We start from the raw sequence: 22,411 nt of genomic DNA on the forward strand, positions 1-22,411 counted from the left end.
TTGAACACTTTTTGTTATATTTCTAGATATTTGATTTTGGAAATGATCTTTTTAAAGCATATTTTTAAGTAGATGTTACCAGTATTTAGAAATATGTATGGATTTTTAATTTATTATATAGTAAAATTTACTATTTTCTTCTTTTGGTATACAGTTTTATCAATCTAAACACAGGCATAGATTTATATATGCTCAGCGCAAACCTCATACCAGATATCTCATTTCAAAATATTTTTCCCAGTTAGCAGTTTTCCTTTTTATTCTCTTAACAGTAGTTTCACAGAGTAAAATGTATAAATTTGATGATGGTGTATTTATCAATTTTCCTTTGTGGGTTGTGCTTTTAGTGGCATGTCTAGGAACTAATCCCAAGTCATAAAAGTTTGCTTCTAAAATTTTTATACTTTGCATTATACTTTAAAACCTTTTTTTTTTTTTTTATATTTTTATGTAAGGCATGAAGTTTCTGTAAAGGTTTACCTTTTTTTTTTTTTTTTTTTTTTGCCCGTGGATTACTATTTGTTTCAACACAATTTGTTGAAAAGACTTTTCCTTTCTCCATTGATTGCTTTCATTCATTGATTGACTTTTCACCATTAAGTATGTTAACTGTAGCCATGTTGTAGATACCATTTACCAGATTGAGAATGTTCTCTTATCTGTTTACTGAGAATTTTTATTGTGAATGAATATTTGTCAAATTCTTTCACTGCATCCATTGACATGATAATGTGATTTTTCTTTAGATAATTAATGTGGTGGATTATTAAATTATGTGACTTATTCAATATTTAATTTACAGTAAAGTGTCAAGTTATCATGTTCTGCCACGTACAATGTGCAACCTTTTGCCCAAATTTTTCAGGGAAAAATAAGGATGTGCCTTATACATGGGTAGCATCAGTCAGGAGTTGGGGAGCCCAGCAGACCTCTTGGGGCTTCCATGCTCTCTCCCACATGGGCCTACCAGCCATACAGGGTTCCAACCCAGGAGGATCCAGGAACAGTGATAGCAGGCCAAAGTGGCTTCCCTGGAGCACTCCAATCCGGGTAGGGAGTGGTGGCGGAAATGGAGAGGCAGGCTGTATACATGCCTGCTGGGTGAGGACTGGGCTTAGGCTTAAGGTCTGGCTGTGTGGAAGGGACTGGGAGCCCCAACAAGGCCCTACCTATTCCTGGCCCAAGCTCTCCTTCTACCCTCTGAAGCTCCTCTTCTACCAGCTAAGAACACAGCCATCTTAGCTATGGCCTTCATGGTGCAAGGAGAGAAGGGCTCTCAGGAGACAGGGGAGGGGCGGCCTTCACAGATCAGGCAGCTGTGAGAGGGCGGTGCCATCTACGTGTTTACCAGGGGAGTGTTAGCTCTCTGCAGATTTGTCTCTCCCAGGTGAGAGCCAACCACGTTCTCAACCGGCACTTTCCTGAAAGTTTGGACCAAAAACATGGATGTGCTTTCTGTACGGAATTGCATTATACCCAAGTACGGTATTTAGTGTCCAATATGGCCACCACCAGAGGCATATAGCTATTCAGCTATTGCGATGTCACTACTGCTACTTAGAAATTGCATATTCAATTTAATGTAAGTGAGTTAATTTGAGTTTACATAGCAAATGAAACCAATGGCTACTGTATTGGATGGTACAGATAGAGAACAAATCCATTAACAAAGAAAAATATAGTGAACAATGAGGATCTTGGTAAACTCTTATTAATTACAATAACATGTCTGTCTACATAAAAGTAGAAGAAACAAAATCATATTATCTGCAAATAATTTCCGTTTCTCCAAATTAACTAACTTAAATTAAATATGCAATTTTTGATTAGTAGCAGTGACATTGCAATAGCTATCTCTATGCAGCTAGTGGTGACTGTATTTTGCTATGTATAAAGCAATTCCACATTTCAAAATATTTTATCTTTTTCTTGACTTACTACAATAGTTGGGATATCTAATACCACACTGCAAAAAAAGTGCTATTAAGGTACATTTTTATCTTGTTGTTCATCTAAAAGGAAATGTTTCTCAGTTTTTGCTATCATTATAAACATGTGTATACATATACAAGTAAACTTCTGTAAGCAAATTTTTTCCACATTCTGAAACATTGAGCATGAGCATTGTGTTAAGTTAATATGTTTAATCCTAACACTTGTTAATTCTATGAAACAAAGCCACATGTATAAATGGCATTTCGTAGACAAGAATTTTTGAATTGTGCTTTTTTCTAAAGGTAGTGTGCAAGGTATATTGAATGGAATCAGGAAAAAAATCAAAAAGCATTTGAATTATTATTGGAACTCTGTGATTTTGTCCACCAACCATGTTCAATTTTGGTTCAGCTTATTTATGGAGAGAGAGTTCATTTTCAATGCAACACAACTGCAAGAGTGTATGCAGCATTCTTCTGTGTTTTATAGCTCACTGGGAGGGGAGGAAGTCATGTTTCCAGGCAACTGGAATGAACTGATTGAAGTACAAAGAACTAACTCAGCTTCTACTCGAAGCGGCACCAAGTATTACAGACATCAACACTGCAAGCACTATCTTCAGTTTTAGAAAAATCAATTTGTGCATGTTTAATGGGGAAAAACAAGTATTTCAAAGTTTATTTTACAATGCTTTTCTCTCTGTGTAGACAAATTTAATGTAAAAATGAAAATTGTTTTAGGCTTACGTAAAAGGAACTGAACAAAGTGAAATTCATTAGAGCTCAGTAGACCCTATTGGGGTCTCCTGACTCATAGGATTTTCTAAGAAAAAGCTAGTTTAGTGGTAACAAGGAAAATGTTTTGGCCTTTATACACCCCGTATAAATTTTTTAAACGCAAGGGAAAGCTAGCTTATATCAGTATACCAAAAAGAAAACATACAGCTTTAGAAAATTCCTATTCTATAGGCTATTTGCCTACTAACTTGAACTTAACTCTTGTTAATATTAATCACTTTTTTTCTGTTTTTCACCATTCTGACCAAAGAATGCTCACTTTGCCTTCTGCTTCTTAAGACTTAACATAGTGATTCTAATACATTATATCAGAATTAATATATTAGCCCATATTAATTATCATAAAATTAATACAATTAAGAATCATAGTAACTAACTTATGTGACCTGAAATTTTAAGTTGCTAAAAATGTAGGCCTAACTTTAAAAAAAAAAATCTTGAATGTGTGAAGAGAGTCAAATATATTCTCACGGCTTCTCCCTCTGAATCCTCACAGTGCTCTGAAATATTGCCAAGGGAATTTGTTCCTGTGGTGTAATTTCTCTACTATTTATGAAACTCATTTTAAAAAAAAAAGCCACCACTAATGCACCTGTCTTCATCTAAAGCTGGTTATGAGGCACTACTTCCTTTAAGCAGTGCAATCTGCAGTAATAGGGTGGTCACAGAAGCCTGCCAAAAATCCATCTCAATAAATAAACACATCTCTCCATGATAGCAAAGAAGTAGCAATGTAGAAAAGAAAAAATAAATCCAGATCATTAGCACAAAAATTCCCCTGAGACTAATCAAATCATTTATATCCACAAGGAGTTTCAATTTCCCCTGATTATTTAAGCCATATTAAATAATAAAACAGTAGATGGGAAACTCTAACCATCTATCATATAAACCAGAAAATATCAACATTTTTTATCTTGTAACAGTGGAAAATACAAGATACAATTTTATTCATAACTGTGGCCAGACATGTCATTTTATGCCTTTCAAGAAGACAGACTGTATGTTCTACTTCGGTTCAGATATCAGTTAAAAGAACAGGTATGACAGAATTAATACAAGCAGGCATAAATATTGTTTTCTTCATTTTTGTGTGACATTCCATTGGCGTAAACACTGACATACGTACGCATATCCTTGAATCAAAAGTAGTTAGTCCAGGAAGGACTATCTAAAACGTGATTCAATAAGACGTACTATCTTTCCTGTACTCTACTCACTGCAGCTCTGTAAATCTCTGTCTACATGAGCTATACAGGAACAGAGTCGTTGTGTAAATTAGAAGATAGAATTTTACTTCTTTTTTTAAATGACAATAATAAGGACGAAAACTAGAATATAAGCCCCATGTTATCAGCATTTCCTTCTCCACCTCTTTCTGTACTTAATGCGTACAGAGATAGGAATTCTTTTTAAGGATAACATAAGGAAAAATAAATTCAAATAATGGGCTATGATGAAACAAAACTTAAATGTAAAAATGATTATCTCTTTACTGTTAAAATTAATTTGAGTAATATCAGTAATCTAAATAAATTTCCACTTTTCAATTCATTTCACTTTTTAGTTTTAAAACGTGAATTAGAATAGATTTATATTGTGGAAAAACTAAAACAATATCAGGAATAAAGTATGGATTTCCACTTACCTCCCTTGGCTGCCACATTTTTTACCACTTCTCCTATAATTTATCACTTCTAGTAGCTTCTTAGTATCCATTCAATATTTATTTATAAAAATGCAATAAAACCTGAATACATTTCTATCCTTATAGAGTGTTAAGCAACTTGCCTAAGGACACTCGAGTGATTAAGTTTCATAGCAAGACTCAAATTTAGTCCATGTGATTTCAAAGCCCAGATGTATCATTTATAGAAAACCTAATGCTTCTAATAACTAGATGGATTTTTTAAGCACCATGACCATTTTTTCTTCATTATATTAATTATGGAGAATTTTCTATTCCCACAGATATATCAGTGGAATCATTAGCACGTAGGCTACTTAGTAGTCTTCAAAGTTAAACATGTTCTTCCTCCTGCATAATTTTTTGGAAGATCCATTCTCACACATCTTTCCAGCAGTGTCAGTGTCAGAAGACGGTCAAACTCACGCAGCACAATTCCCTGCTACCTCAGCCTGGGCGCCCGCGCTGTATCGCTGTCTTATCGCACCAACCTTACCTTTCCCTTGCTGATGATAAAGAAGGTATCTCCTCTTGCACCCTGCCTGATAATATATTCCCCATTTTCATAGTGGGTCTGAAAAACAGAAACAGGAAGAAAAAGAACATTAAAAAAGGAATAATCTACCAAACTGCTCAACCTCTTCAAACACCAGGTCCCAGGGATGTCTGCAACCTGCTGGAGTTTTATCTAACTCTAGAATCATCATGATTTAAGAATGATTTATAATCAATATACGGAATCATTACAAAGATATCACATCTATAATGCTCATTTTCAAAACTACTATTAATGCCATTTTCCAGGTAATTATATTCATACCTTGAAATTCAGTCATTTCAGTTATTTGATGAAAATATCCTTTCCTTCCATCAACTGAGCATGAAATAAAATAACAGAGTTGCTAATTTAACTGGTCTTCTTGTGTTATTTTATTTACCACTTGCATTTTACTTTAGTATTTTCATAATAAGAGCCTTTATACCTAAGAAATTACTGTGGCATCTAAAGATCTTCATTTGAAACAAGGTTGACTTTTAGCGTGTGTGAGATGGCTCTTGTTAACTGTTCAAGGCACCGCTTCACGCTTTAGGGTCCTTGTCTCAGCAATTTAGATCTGGTCCTGTCAAACAGAACATCTTCATTTTATGAACTAAATGCTGGTCTAGCATCTGTGAGCTCATAAACTACTAAATGAGGAGTAAGGTAAGGCTGTAAGAGGATTATCACAGTCAGTGTGCCAGTATTCTGACTCAGATCCTACCACTAAGTCCATTCCCAGGGTGAAGATTACTCCTGCAATGAGCAAAAGTAGTTTCTATGAGGAGAGGTGGGAGAAAGCATATTGCTGGGACAGGAGGTATAACACAAAAATGAGCATGGCCATCTGGCCTTATCTTTCTCTGCAGCTTAGCAGGGGAGCCATATTTGGGGGGAACCGTTATTTTGCACACTCTTAGGAAACTGATTTCAGGGTTTACATGTAATATCCATTAGGCTGATGGCTATGATTTGTCCTTAGACTTCAAAACCATTTTTCTGAACACTTTTTTCTAGTCACTCTTAAAATGGTCTTTTATTAATATTTGTCATTGAGAAGAGCCATTATTTTTCTTTGTATATCTAGAAAATTAACATATTACCTTATCTGCTACTTATTTTTTTGCTGAAAAGTAATTCATTTTCTTGGTAGCAAGTTTTTTATGGAAAAAGTTCTTCCTTATTCCCCAATCTCAACTGCCAGATGTTATTTAAAGTGTGCTGTGCACTCTTCAAGACTTTTTTCCTATCCTTTCAAACACACATACATATATATGTGGAGAGAGCAGACCATGAGGCGGCAGGGCCCCCACAGCCGCGGGAACATTCAGAGAATGAACCCCCAACTACTTTTCCTCCTTTCCCAAAACAACCCTATCCCCCCGCCTTTTTTTTTGAGACAGAGTCTCACTATGTCACCCTCAGTAGAGTATCATACCATCACAGCTCACAGTGACCTCAAACTCCTGGGCTTCAGCCATTCTCTCCCCTCAGTATCTTGAATAGCTGAAACTGTAGGCACCCACCACAACACCCAGCTACTTTTATGTTGCAGTTGTCATTGTTGATTTAGCAGGTGGAGGCTTGGCTAGAACCCACCAGCTTCAGGTATGTGGCCAGCGCCCTACCCCTGAGCTACAGGTGCCAAGCCCTGTATTCCTTTCTTCATGCTCCCTCTACCAGAAGTCACTAGCTCTTTCTGTGTCTAGTTAATTTTTAAGAACTGTGCAGAAATTCTTATAATCTTTCCCTTTTTACTTGTTAACATATGTTACTGAAGTTAAGTAGAAACTATTAACACAGCTCAGTGCTGGTAGCACAGTCTTATGGCATCAGCCACATACATGGAAGCTGGTGGGTTCAAGCCTGGTCTGGGCCTGCTAAACAACAATGACAACTGTAACAAAAAAATAGCCAGGGGTTGTGGTGGGCACCTGTAGTCCCAGCTACTTGGGAGGCTGAGGCAAGATAATCGCTTAAGCCCAATACTATGAGGTTGCTGTGAGCTGTGATGTTACAGTACTCTACAGAGGGTGACATAGTAAGACTTTGTCTCAAAAAAAAAAAAAAAAGAAACCTTTAACAGAATGATTTGTCTTTGCTAAAGTTGTTTATATTTTCTAATCATGTTATAAAACCCAAAATATGTTGTTTGTCTATGCTACTTCCCCCAAAACGACCCTGCAGAGATACCATAAAATAAGGTTTTGTGCTTCGGTGCTGGCTGCACCAGAAGCTAAGTCAGACCTCCCGACCCCATTTTTCATTTCTGTGTCTTCTCTTGTGTTTTATTTTCCTCAATCCCCACCACTTCCACTTTTGTTCCTTCCCCTTCTCCAAGCAGGCATGCAAAATGTATGCAGACAAATAATTATTTCTAAATAAAAATATGATTATAGAATGCATATTCTTCAACTGATCTATTTCATTTAACAAAATAACTATGTTTGATTTTCATATATTGCCACATTGGAATGGAAAAATATTTATACTGTACAGACTTAAAAAACAAAGTCACAATAGTCTATGTTCATGTATTCATTTAGCAAACACGTTTCAATACCTTTGTGTCTAGGCTTCTTATAAGCACTGATAATACAAAGATGACTAAGACAAAATCTCATAATAGCACCATCCATAGCATATCCAATACAGTAGTCACCAACCACATGGGGCTATTAAGCCCTTAAAATATGGCCAATGTGACTGAGAAACGGAATGTTTAAATTAATTTAGCTTTAAAATGATACTAGAATTTCTTCTTCAGTAGGTCCTTGGTCTCAGGCATTCGAAGAATGAACCCAGAGACCACAGATCAGTGGTAAGATGGGATTTTATTAGAAAGGAATACAGAAGGAGTTAAAAAAAAAAAAAAAAGCACCAGAGACTCTGCCAAAGGGGAAGACCTGAGTCAGAAATCTCTTGGGGTCCATTGTCTAGGGGTACACATCGTCTGGAGAATTATATTTTGGCTAGGATTTGGTAAGTGGAAAAATAGCCTTTCAAAGTTGAATGTGGTCCCTCCTCTGGGGCAAGGTTATTAGGTCTTTGCAGTTTTTACCTCAGGAAAGGGATTAGGGAGAACCACCAGAAAATATCTCGGGCTGCTTTTATTCCTGATCTTGTTGGAGCCCAGAGGGTGTGGCCTGGAAAAGGCAGCCTGTTTGTACCTGGAAATAGGGGTCTGATTTCTGAGCTCACCTGGGCCTAGAGAATGGGAGCATCCCTGTCTAGCCCTGAGTGGGGGAATCCTGTATCAAAATGATTTAAATTTAAGTTCAAGTAGTCACACAAGGCTATAGCTACATATTAATTCCATAACTGAAGCAGTCCTCTTTAATCCTCATCTTTAGCATTACCCATAGATCATTAGAAAAGCTTTACTTCAATACATGTGTGAAAGCCCAATATTCCTCCTCTATCTCTATCTCTACTGTTATCTTCTTTGGCCAACTCAAAATCACATCTTGGACTTCTGCAATGTCCTCCTTCCCAGTCTTCCCGTCTTTGTCCAACCACCCCTCCCCACACCTACCATCTATTATCCTCACTGTGATCAAAGGGACCTTCAAATAAAAAATCAATTAAAATCACTCTACTTTTTAAACACTTCCCATGGCTTCTTGCTACAACTAAAATTATAAGCAGCATACCATGGTCTGGAAAGTTCTCTGTATTCTGACTCACATCTACCTCTCCATTCTCCCTCCCTCCCCTTCTCTGCCTTACTCATTCTGTTCCAGACACACAGGATTTCTTTCAGAGCCTAGTGCTTACTGAGACAGATCCCTTCTCAGAACTTTGCATTCAACAGCCCTCTATCTACAATAGTCCTCCTTAAGATTTTTGTCATTACCTACTCCCATCCTTGGGGCTTCCCAAGGCCTTTTCTGGCCACTCCTACTAATGGGCCCTCTAACCCCAATCACTCTCTATCCTACATTCCTGCTTTGTACTTTTCCATATTAGAAAGCTATGCAAAGCTGCCAACTGCTACTGCACATTTGAATAAGTGTGTGATAACCAACACCGCTTTAAACTACTGTAGTAGCCTCTTCTACAAGAAAAACCTCTATCCCACCCTTCATGATTTGAAATGATCATTCTTCTGTTTGCTATCACTCCCTCTCCTGATACCTGCTGCTCAGAAAATTTAGGAGATATTTTGCTGTATTCATTGTTTTTCTTACTTAGAACAACACCTAGCACAAAAGAGGCATTCAATACATATTTATTTGTTGAAGGATGACTAGAATAAGGCTGGAATTGGCCCAAACCTTTTCATTTTGAAAGGGAAAACTGAGTTATAAGAATAACTCAGGAATAAGAGAGATTAATAAAGAAAGAAAATTGATAGCACATCTAAAGCAATACATCCCCTCGGAGGTGATAACATGGAATATTTCTAAAACTTGTAAGTTAGGGAAAAGTAGTCTTCACTTTGTCATTAAAAATAAAACAAAGAACTAAGTATGGATTTTATTGTTTATATGTGTGTCTCTGGGTTATCAGAATTCAGCATTAGTATGTCGATGTACATTTATATATTTAAAATTCTGCACGTACTTGATGACACTTGGCAGAGGCTTAGTGTAACACTGGACATGGCACTTGGAGCCCTTGGTGGTGGCTTCTTTGTGAACATGTACTATTTATTTTCTTTTGTCAAATCACAGTCACGGTTATTTATATCAAATATGCTGTATTTTTAATGGTGATTTTATCTATAGCCTTTGGCTCTAACATAATCTGTCACTAAATTTCAGTTAATATATACTAATACACAGTACATCATTCTGAAATGAATTCTCACCCTAAACTATTTCTAGGAGATCATATCATTATTTCCTTCTATATTTATGATATTTAAGGTTAAGTTTGGAGTTATCTTTAAGTCTTTTGGAAACATAGTGTGTTCATTAATTGATATTATTGTAATGATAAAGGCATATGAAATACAGACCACTATGGTAATTGCCACTGATTATAAAAATAGTGTAATAAATATGGAACTACCTTTATATGCACCTTTTATTTATATGTGTATAGATATATACATACACATTTCAACTCAACTCAAGCCTGAATATCTAATAAATGTTTAAAGCAGAGATTAACAACTGAAAAATTCTGAGTTGAAAACAATATGAGGCTTCATATAGGTATCATGTTCCCTTACCTCATTTTTTTTTTTTTTTTTTGCAGTTTTGGCCCGGGCTGGGTTTGAATCCACCACCTCCGGCATATGGGGCCAGCACCCTACTTCTTTGAGCCACAGGCGCCACCCCCTACCTCATTTTCTAGAAGATAGTTATATCTCAGAAGATAAATCATCCATCAAGATGGAGAATAATTTTCTTAAAAATATTGGGATCTGCCTTCTGGAGCACAAATTCTCAAGAGAAATTCTTATCTCTTCCTAATACCCCATATTTATTCCACAGAAAAGACCTGTTCATAGTGAAAGTGATCATCAAATAGCTTAGTCAATCAAAAAATGTACCAGTCAAGTAGGCAATAAATAAAGCATTTATTGGCTTAGAACTTCTTTACTTGGCAAAGCTCTGCCCACTAGATATGTCTAGGTCAAATTACCAAAAAGATGGGAAGTGAGTCGTAAAAACATAAAATTCTTCACATTGCTATCCCTGGGTTTTGAATCTCAAGTTGCAAGGAATATGTCTTCTGGAGCCAGTGATCACACCTACAATCTAGGTCATTTTCTTCTCTTCTCCAATCCACAACTACTATGATTTCATCATAGAATCAGAGTGGTGATATTCTTGAGTGGATGTACGTTGGCATAAATGAGCCATTTCTCTCTCATGGAACAATAACTGTCAAAATAATTCTTATAAAGTGTTTTCTTGGATAATGCTCACCTCATTAAGCCTCCAATTTTAATACTGCATCCTTCTTGTTCTCTAAAAGAAAATTAATTTTTCCTTATCTTGCCACCCACCAATTAACCAGGATACCAAAGAAACAAAGCAGAGTCTGAAACATTTTTTTCTAACTACTTCCCTTTCTCATATCACCACTATTCTGTCCCAACCAACAGGACATCTGGGCTATCCTAGGATACACATCCCTTTTACTATAGAGTTTTGTTTTAATTTCTGTGCTATGTCTCATCTTCCATTCAGGACCCTCCTTTTATTTATATCTATTTCTTCTCCACACTTCTTGGGCTGGACAACAACCTGACTCCAAATCTGCTCAGACTAACCTCCAAAATCCTCCTTTACCATGTCTGACCCTCAGGTCCAGATGAGAGACAAGAGTCTAGTCTTCCATTAATTTTATTAATTAGCATTATTAATGTGTGCTTGCTATGAATGAGACACTGCACTTGGCACTGAGGTGACATAGATACACAAGACGCAGTCAATGACCTGAGAGGCAGTACAAAATCATGGTGAACAGGCTGATCTTGGAGGCAGACTGCCAGGCTACAAATTCCAGCTCTGGAATCCTAAGCAAGGCACTTAACTTTTCTGTGTCATTTTCTTTTCTGCAAAAATATAGTCATAAATTCATAAACATATTGTTGTGAAGAATAAAGGACTCAATTTTAACAAAGTACAGGGTCTTTAATAATTGTAAATTATTGGTATGATTATTTTCAGGAAAGTTTAATGTAAAGAGATAAGATTGTATGTGAATAATTGTAATACATAATCCATAGCTTTTCCCAGGCAGGTACAATTCCCTGCTGATTGTGGGGAAAGGGGAAAGGTCTTTCCAAGCACAGGGAACAGTTTTGAGAAGGGTACAGAGGTGCATGTGATTGGGAGAAAAGTCAGGTCAGAGTGACTGAGTCTTATGACCATAAAGTAGATACAGATTTATTTTTATTGGACCATTCTTCAACCCCAGGACCATTAACCTGGTGACCTTCAAACTCTCTGAACAATCTAAAGTTTCATGTTTTCTTCATTATCTTCTCCTACATCACACACAAATAAAAACAATAGTAAACCTTACTCTTCACCATATTCTGTATTCTAAATATAGAGATTTCCCAAGTTCATGTCTTGTGCACTAGCAGGAATACAGAAGAAACCCAGCCTGAAGAGTGAAAACCAGAAGCTCAACAAACAAGCACATACTTTTCCTGTTTGGGAATCTCACCAGCATCACCCTACCATAACTGGTCCACCCAGGTACCCGGGGGAAAGAAGAATGTTTTCAAGGGCCCCATAATCAGTGTCCTCACCTTAACTCCAAGAACCAGAAAACCACTGAAAGTAAAAATGTGAATATTATATAAGGAGAGCTATATTCATTGATGAACTGGGTCCCTCTACTCTTTACAGGCTGACTCACAGAACCTCCCATAGAAGGTGTAGTACATTATAGTAAGGTGTATCTACAAAATGCAGACAGAAATGTAGACAGAAAATATGATTTCCATAAAATAAGTTATCTAAGACTTCTGGATGACAGCCTGTCCATCACTATCCTTAAGACACCAAACTTGCCTAGCTCACCAAGGATTTTGAAGATACAAATAGCTAAAGCCACAAGTATGAGTCTCAGGTTCATTGCTAAGAATCTATGTGTACACATCTGTTACTTAGTACACTCCTTCATGTCATACTATCCCTTAATGAAACATTCCTCACTTGTCTGTAGCATGTATATCAAAGCATTTCAACTCAAACTTCACCTCACTCTTTCTGGGAGTGTGATCCATTCTAACCACTAGATGTTTATGCTCTGTCCTTTTCCAAATCATTACATTTCTATGTCCCTTGATGATGCTATCAGGACACTGTCTCTACTGAGTTATTTGTATTTAAACCTTTAGGACTGCTATATACCATCAGCCTGCCAGCCACAGGAAAGGATGGATATTGTGAAGATTAAGTATCTGGCAAGCCTAAGCCTCATCCTGACCAGCTATGTATGATAAGATCCCAAGATCCACAACTTAACCTTGCCTTAGCAAGGTGCTGGGGTTGATTCTTACTAGCTCCTACCTTGATTAAAGGGATAGTACCCAGGCCAAGAAGTAATGGGACTGGATAAGCTTAATTCAGAAAATTAATTTATGACTTACACCTGAATGATAGGCAGGCAGAGAGTCAGAATTGCTATATATTAATATTTGCCTCTCAGACATTTTGTAGTTGATACAAATGTATAAAGTGTCCCTGCAAAGGGGTGGTGCCTGTAGCTCAGTGGTTAGGGCGCCGGCCACATACATCAAGGCTGGCAGGTTCAAATCCAGCCTGGGCCAGCTAAACAACAATGACAACTACACAACAACAAAAATAGCCAGGTGTCATGGTGGGTGCCTGTAGTCCCAGCTACTAGGGAGGCTGAGGCAAGAGAATCACTTGAGCCCAAGAGTTTGAGGTTGTTGTGAGCTGTGATGCCGGAGCACTCTACAGAGGGTGACATAGTGAGACTCTGTCTCAAAAAAAAGGTGTCCCCCACAGGGGGCCAGATGTAGCTTCTTAAAGTAATTAATGGGATTGTGAACATAATGAGCAGAAATTACTGGAAGATTTGCATTCTCCTGGTCCCTAAAAGACCAAGAAAATTTGTCACTCTATTTGAGTATAGGCTGCTGTGCCCTTGCTCAATGTAATCCATTAAAGAAATCATGAAAACTATTTACAGGGCTGCAAACAACATCTTTTTTCTAACAGAGTAGAACAGAAAACATCAAATGAATCACATATAGTAAAAATGAGTGTACCATGTAAGTGTTTTACAGGGAGGGTTCTGTGTGTGAATACTGATGCAGGTACTGAACCCAGTGTAAAATTCCTTACTACAACAAACACAACCTTAATAAAACAGTTCTTTTCTTTCCAAAGTCATGCATTTTTAGAATCATGAGATATCTTGGCTTCTGCATCAAATCACATTTAGTAATTTCGTTATCATTAATAAAAATATATATTGGATTTATTTTATTTTTTGAATTATTTTCCTTTTGAATTATTTTCCTTTCTATTTATATATATGGCAAGTACTGGTCCTTCTTTAATGGACTGCAAATTGGCTCAGTTCCTGTAGCTCAGCAGCTATGGTGCCAGCCACATACACTGGAGTTAGCAGGTTTGAACCTGGGCCTGCCAAACAACAATGACAACTACAACCAAAAAATAGCTAGGCATTGTGGTGGGTGCCTATAGTCTCAGCTAATTGAGAGGCTGAGGTAAGAGAATCACTTAAGCCCAAGAGTTTCAGGTTGCTGTGAGTTATGATGCCAGGGCACTCTACTGAGGGTGGCATAGTGAGACTCTGTCTAAAAAAAAAGAAGGATTGCAAATTACTACAACTTCTATGGAGATATCTCAAAGAACTAAAACTAGACCTACTGTTTATCCAGCAATCCCACTAGTGGGTATTTAGAGAAGTCATTTTATTAAAAAGATACCTTTACTTTCATGTTCATTACAGGACAAACAATTGCAAAGATGTGGAGTCTTCTTGAGTGCCCACCAATTCATAAGTGGAGTAACAAAATGTGGTATATATATATATATATATATATATACCATAGAGTATTACTCAGCCATGAAGAAGATGAATTAATGTCTTTTGTAATAATTGGGATGGAACCCAAGACCATTATCCTAAGTGAAGTACCTAAAAAATGGAAAAACAAACACCATATGTACACACTGTTAAATTGGAACTGAGGCACACACATGTGCTTAGAGGGAAGTAAAACTCAGTGGAAATCAATCAGAGGGGAGGCAGAAAGAAGGGCTGGGCAAAAACCTACCTGATGGGTACAGTGAACACTATCTGAGTGACAGGCACAGTATAACCATGGTTCGGGCATTATAAACGTGAGCCACCTAACCAAAGATATTTGTAATACTCTAAAATTTTTAAGACTTTAATATTACAAATGTATTAATCCTATAAAAGATTAATATTAAAAATGTAAGAAAAATAAAAATAAAAGGATATGTAATCTCCTTTTAAGTAAATGATACATTGACTTACCTCACCTCTGTTTATCAGCGGGCTGTCAGGTCTTCCCCCTCCATCCCCAGCCTTACCTTTCCTATATTCTGACAACATGCAATCATTTATATTTACCTTTTGGTCCATCCAAATATCAAATTTTTCTCACTGACATTTAGCCCACATTTCTCAAAGTGTGCGAAAACCAGATAGGTTTTGCACAACTGACACTGATGACTGGTTTCCTTTTCTGAATCTTAAACACTCTTGAGTTCTCCGTGTCTTTGATGGCGAGAGCACATCATTATCCTTTAAGCCTTTTGAACACCTTCAGAGTTTATGATTGAAAGGCAGCTGTTGACCTAGCAGTGGCTGCCTGGACTAAGTGAATCCTTACTGCGACTATCCGACAAAGGAGGGAATAACCTGGGCTGAAATTCCACAAATGCTTGGGTTCTGTTTGATGTTTAACTGAGCTCTTCAATTACATCATTTTTTCAAATGGATTTTCAGTCTTTGGTTGTGCTTTTAGAGATTTTTAAAAGTTTTATTTTTAATTGACATAATAATTAAATACATTGATGGAGTACAGTGTGATGTGTTGATACATGTGTACATTGTGTAACGATCAAATTGGAGTAATTAACAAATCTATCTCCTCCCAAATTTATCAGATCTATGTGGTGGGACATCCAAAATTACCTCTTTTGCCTATTTGGGGATACACAACACGATATTATAACCTACAGTCACCCTACTGTGCAATAGCAAAGTAGAACTTTCCCCCCAAATGTAATTTTGGGCTCATTTGTAGAGAGCAGGCCATGAGGTGGCAGAGGCCCCCACAGCCTGGAGCGCATTCAGAGAATGAACCACCAACTGCTTCTCCTCCTTTCTCAAAACAACCATGTTCCTTTCTTCATGCTGCCTCTGCTGGAAGTCACAGCTCTTTCCTTGTCTAGTTAATTTTTAGGAACTATGCAGAAATCCTTGTGATCGTTCCCTTTTTGCTGGTTAACATACGCTAATGAAGTTAATTAGAAACCATTAACAGAATGATTTGTCTTCCTTAAAGCTATTTACATTTTGCAATCATGTTGTAAGAGCCAAAATATGTCTTTTGTCTTTGCTACTTCCCCTGTAAACCACTCTGTCCAGATACTACAAAAATAAAGCCGATTTTATGTTCTGGGGTTAGCTGCAGCCGTCAGCTGAGTCAGACCTCCCTCCCGACCCTACGTTCCTTCCCTCTCTGTGTCCTCGCTTGTGTTATATTTTTCTGTCCCCACCACTTCCACTCTGGTTTGTTCCCCTTCCCCACATAGGTTCCCAAAACCCATTGACAAAATTCTCCCTTTACTCTTCCCAGCTCCTAAAATCAACATTATTTTAGATTTCACATGTAAGTGAGATGAAGTGGAATTTATATATCTGTGACTGGCTTGTTTCACTTAATATCAACCAGGTCACCCACATTGCTGGATTTTATTCTTTTTGATGTGTGAAAAGTATTCCACATTTTCTATATGCATTCATCTATTGTTGGACACCTAAGCGGATTCCTTATCTTGACTATTGTGAATAGTGCTGCAGTGAATCTGAAGTATAGATAATCACTTCAACATCCTTCTTTCATTTCCTTTGAATATATATGCCCAGTAGTATCACAGTTTTATATATCACAGTTTTAGTTTTAATTTTTAAAGAAACATATGCATGGTTTTCCATAATGGATGGACTAATTTACATTCTCACTAACAGAAAGCGTTTCTGTTTTTGCCACATTCTTACAAACATTTTTTTTTATCTTTTTGATAATAATCATTCTTCCTGGAGTAAGGCAATAGACAGCTTATTGTGGTTTTGATTCATATTTCACTAATGATTAGTGATGGGAACACATTTTTTATACTTATTGGTCATCTGTAAGTCTTCCTTTGAGAAATGTCTATATCCTTTGCACATTTTTTAATCAAATTATTTGAGTTTTTTTGCTATTAAGTTTCTTATATATTTGGATATTAATCCCTTGTTAAAAATATAGTTTCTAAATATGTTTTCCCATTCAGTAGATTGTCTTTTCATTCTGTTGATTGATACCTTTGCTGGACAGAAGCTTTTTAGTTTGATGCAATCCCATTTGTCTGTTGTCGCTATTGCTAATACACAAATGTTTTTTTGATGTGTTGTCCAAAACGTCTTTCCCAAACCAATATAATAAAGCATTTCCCTTATGCTTTATCCTAGTTTGTGGTTTTGTGTTAAAGTCATTAATCCACTTTGAGTTGATATTTGTATGTGGTAAGAGATAGGGGTCTAGCCGCACGCTTTGTTGTTTTATCCAGTTTCCCCAGAACTATTTAGCGCAGAGACTGTCCATAACCCAATGTATGTTCTTGATATCTCTGTTGAGAATCAGTGTGTAGATTTACTTCTGGGCTCTTTCTTCTGTTACATTGGCTTATGTGTCTGTTTTTATCCCAAAACATGCTGTTTCAGTTACTACAGCATTTTAGTATGCAATATTTTGAACTCAGGTACCGTGATGCCTCCAGCCTTGTTCTTTTTTCTCAAAATTGTTTAGGCTATTTGGGATCTTTTAGGATTTCCTATGAATTTTAGGATAGTTTTTTTCCTCTTTCTGTGACGAATAGCATTGGTATTTTGATAAAGATCACATTGATTCTATAGAGGACTTTGGGTAATACAGTTATTTTAACAATATTAATTTTTCTAATCCCTGAACATGGAATATCTTTCCATTTATTTCTGGTCCCATCCAGTTCCTTCATCAGTGTTATAAAGTTTTTAGTGCTGGGATTTTGGTTCACATCCTTGGTTACATTGAGTCTGGGGCATCTTATATTTTCTATCCATTATTGGATTTTTTTATTGAATTGTTTTTTAGATAGTTCATTATTAACATATGATAACACTAGTGATTAGGTATGTTGATTTTGTAACCTGAAACTTTACTGACAATTTTTTGAGGACTCTTAACAGTTTTCTCTTTATAAGATTATAAAAAGGTACTATGACCAACCGCATGCCAACATATTGGAAACCTAGAAGAAATGAGTAAATTCCTGGACAAATACAACTACCAAGATTGAATCACAAAGTAACAGAAAATCTGAACAGACCTATAACAAATAACAAGATTGAATCAGTGATAAAAAAAAAATCTCTCATCAAAGAAAAGCCCATGACCTGATGTCTTCACTGCTAAATTCTATCATACATTTAAAGAAGAACTATATCAATTTATCTCAAATTATTCTGGAACATTGGAGAAGAGAAAATTCTTCCAAACTCATTCTATCAAGTACAGCATTATTAGTGCAGCACTACCCTGATACCGAAACCAGACCAGAGAACAAAAACAAGAACAAAATACAATCCGATATCCTCAGTGAATACAGATGCAAAAATTATCAATGCAATGCTAGCAAATGGAATTAAACAGCACATTAAAAAAATCACTCACCATGATCCAATGGAATTTATCGCAGAGATGCAAGGATGGTTCAACATACACAAGTCAATAAACAGGATTCATCATGTTAATAGAATGAAGGACAAAACCATGTGATCATCCCAATAGATGCCAAAAAAGCATTTGACAAAATTCAAAATCCCTTCATGATAAAAACTCTCAAGAAATTAGGCACAGAAGGAATGTACCTCAAAAAATAAATAAATAAATAAAAACCACATATGACAAACCCACATTAATGTCACACTAAAAGGGAAAAGTTGACAGCATTTCCTCTAAGATCCAGAATAAGACAAGAGTGCCCACTTTTACCACTTCTATTCAACATAGTGCTGGAAGTCCTAGCCAAAGAAATTAGGCACGTGAAGGAAAGAAAAGCCATCCAAATTGGAAAGAAGGAAGTTAAACTGTCCCCATTTCCTTTCAGAGATTTTTTGATGTAATATATGCATCTATATATAACATAATGGCTAAGAACAACGTAAAGGCAGGCCACAGATGCCAGAAATCTCTTAAAAAGGCAGTTCATTTAAGACCTATTCTTTTCACAATAAAATAAAACTATAGAGCAACAAGCAAGCATTTCCATTCTACATAATTAAACTATAATTTGAATTTAACAATTTGATCTATAAAGGCAATTAGCTTTGGCAGAACTTGAAAATTGTTTGCCCTGACAGATTATACAATGTGTCATGGAGAATCATATAATTTAGTGTCTCAGAGTCACCATATGAAGTATAAATATGCTTTGAAGTTTCTACCAAAATAAATACAGTACTCAGACAGGAAAAACAAAAAAAGATTAATCACAGTTTCTCATAAACCCTTTAACAGTGATAGCAGAGCAAGTCCAATGTATGTAGATTAACTCAGTATTTTACCTCTTTGCCATTTTAAAATAAACACTTCACACTTCTCTCTGAGAAGACACTATTTAGTTCAAAGGACATCTTGAGTTATTTAGGTCAATAAAGAAATGAAATCAGAGAAGATTTAAATTGCATGTGGCAGGAAAGGGTTCCTCACACACTGAAGGATGCTGTTCTCAGTGAGAATTTTTCGTTTCTGTCTAGATGGGTTTGACAAAGGTCTTACTCAGAACTGAGGTTATGAACTCATTTATGATCCCACCTCCTTTTTATTCCACAATATTCTATGTAACTACTTAGAAATAGTGCACGGGTGAGACTGAGTGCATCTTAAGAATTTGGTGGCCTAGAAAGAAAAGGCTTGGGGGGAAATTAGTGTATTCACTGGAGCTGATACAAATGTGGCAAGCAAAATATTTAATAACTAGCTCGGGAGGGAGATTAGTGTGTCCCCATCCAAAAGGCTTGGGGGGGAAATTAGTGTATTTACTGGAGCTAATACAAATGGGGCATGCAAAATATTTTATAACTAGCTTAGGGGGGAAATTAGTATAACCCCCCCAAAAGGCTTGGGATGGAAATTAGTGTATTTACTGGAGCTAATACAAATGGGGCATGCAAAATATTTAATAACTAGCTTAGGGGGGGAAATGAGTATAACCCCCCCCAAAAGGCTTGGGGGGGGATTAGTGTATTTACTGGAGCTAATACAAATGTGGCATGCAAAATATTTAATAACTAGCACTTTAAGGGCATTAACCAATTGCAAAGGACACAAATGAGCAAAGTCCTGGATGCCCTCCAAGGTCATGGGGAGGGTTAGGAGACCTAGGAAAGAGCTGTGGCAGCAGTCAGAGAGTTCCTAGCAAAAGATATTCACTAACTCATATAGAAGTAGTTTAATGTGTTAGTAACGTCTGCAAACTTATTGAATAGAAGCTCTAGAAACTCTCCTTCTCTACCTTCATACCCCTCAATAGCCCTTGTTTCATAGGGATTTGATTTTAGTGTTTGAATTAAGGATAAACATCACTCCTAGTAATGGTAGTGATAGACTGAAGGAAATACAGTAGCTAAATCTGCACAGAACTGGAGGACAGACTCCAAGGCTAAGAATAGCTAAGGAGCTAAATAATAATAATAATAATAAGTGATATGCAAAGAGCTAAGGAAAAAACATTAGAAAAGGAATGTTTAGCAATGGAACACAAAAAGAGAAGGTTAAGAGGAAAAGCACCACACAAGTTAGAGATCACAGATCTGAGGGTTACAGACTTTTTGGTCACCAGAGAGAATTGTGCTGTTTTCAGCAGATATATTCTATCAATCTTCAGCACTGAATAAATTACACTTTTCGGTGAGCTGCAAGTTTTGGGTTTAAATAAAAAGTGACCATGTAACTAAAGGAAGGATCTGGACTCCAGATGCAAGCATGACAATCACACACCTGGTGTATCGCATATCCCATAAAGTGCTAAGCTGGCATCTGGGTTCCTATACTGGTCTCAAGTGAAACTAGAGCATTACACTAAAAGCTGGAGCGCTGAAAGTGTGCTGGGTGCTGATATGAGACCTCATTTTCCTTCCTGCCAGGATGAAGCCCAGATCCTAAGCATGGTAAGTACCCTACCCTGGTAAGCCAACATCCTTACAGATAAGTAGCTGCCTTCAACCTCTTCCCCCACACAGGTTATGTCGTGGTGTCTCTGCAGACGTACACTACGAAATAGAAAATCCAGGACCTTTGTCATCTAAACATGCAGAAGGGATGCCACCAGCTCTGTGCAGGTGCGTTCTATTCACCCAGTGTTGTAAACACAGATTTTCAGAACATGATTAGTTTGGAAGCCCTTGTTCATGTTTACAGTGAGGCTACAAGGGAACGAGGCTGCATTTCGATATATTTTCCCATTGCCAGCAATGGAGAAAAAAGCTATTATTATTATTTTTTAAAAAGATTAGTTGAAATCTCACTGAATTTACTATGACTAAAAATTTTATAACTATAATTTCACTTTCACACTCCAATGGTAACTTACATCATAAAAATAATAGCTCCTATTAATTTAATGCTTATTACATGCTAGACAAGGTGGTATTTTTAAGTTAGGGTAGTACTCTCTGAGATCTTATGATCTCCCTTTTACTAGATCAGAAGTGAAGCTTGAACAGGTTAAATAATTTCCTCAAGATTATCTAAAAAGTAAACTCTGGAGACAGAATTGGAAGCCGAGTTTGCTTTAGAATGCCTGTGCTCACAGTTTGAGCTAATCCTACAGCTCTTACAGATAATCAAGTTCCTTTGCTCTAAAAGTAAAGAACATGTTGGTAACGGTAACCCTAGAAAACTCCTCGGACACAAACAGAATTGGGAAGTTTCAAATTTTATTGCATCTCTGGTACACTGTACTCATCCTAAAACACTCTGCAATCCTGTCACTTCCTCTGCTCAAAAACAGGAAGAGCTGGACCTTCTCTGTGGCAAAATGTTAAAACTCCAATGGCACGAAAGACCCCTTAAGACACAGCACTCGTTCAAATACCCTCTCTCCCTCTACTTGCCAGGTACTTCAGGGTCTCAGCCGTCTTCCAGATACCTCTTCCCTTGTGCAGTTTACACCGACCATTCCTTCATCCCAGAATATTCATTCACTACTATTTCTATGTACAAAATCCAGTTCTCTAGTAAACCATCCCTTGATCCTTTAAATAGAAATTCTTACCGTAGCACACTTTTATCTCATAGTCATAGCTTCCATCATTTCAAATTCCCTTCTTAGCTATTATTTAATATCTTTTATATAAGTGAGGGCAGAGTCCGCATATTTTTACCATATTTTACCAGGAAAGAGTTATGGCATCTATAGACCTAATTAGCCTTTGTTGATTGGCCAGGGCTCCTGTTTATGGCAGTCATGATGCCTTCTGTTTAGAAGGGATAAGCAAGTATTTGCTAAAGTGAATGAATTCAATTTGCACTAAAATGCTGCTTATATTGTGCTATTTTTAAAAACACAAATATCCTTGATGGGGTAATACATTTGGCTTTGTAAAATAATAACTCAACACCGAATACATACTTTATAAATTACAAAGAACTTTCATAGATTATCACAAGAAGATCCTTTTATAGTTAGCAAAAACATTACT

The 22,411-nt window shown here is 36.7% G+C and overlaps 1 protein-coding gene across 2 annotated transcripts in view; it reads right to left on the reverse strand.

Moving 5' to 3' along the window:
* PRKG1 (protein kinase, cGMP-dependent, type I) overlaps positions 1–22,411 on the reverse strand; it is a 1,243,017-nt gene that overhangs the window by 217,633 nt on the left and 1,002,973 nt on the right. For both annotated transcript variants that reach the window (XM_012801440.2, XM_012801439.2), the window contains exon 6: positions 4,916–4,993. In XM_012801440.2, the coding sequence (XP_012656894.1) occupies positions 4,916–4,993 (78 nt within the window). The remainder of the gene's footprint in view (positions 1–4,915; positions 4,994–22,411) is intronic.

The sequence above is a fragment of the Otolemur garnettii genome, unplaced genomic scaffold (genome assembly GCF_000181295.1).
Source record: "Otolemur garnettii isolate 467f Iridium unplaced genomic scaffold, OtoGar3 scaffold00008, whole genome shotgun sequence".
Taxonomy (NCBI): domain Eukaryota; kingdom Metazoa; phylum Chordata; class Mammalia; order Primates; family Galagidae; genus Otolemur; species Otolemur garnettii.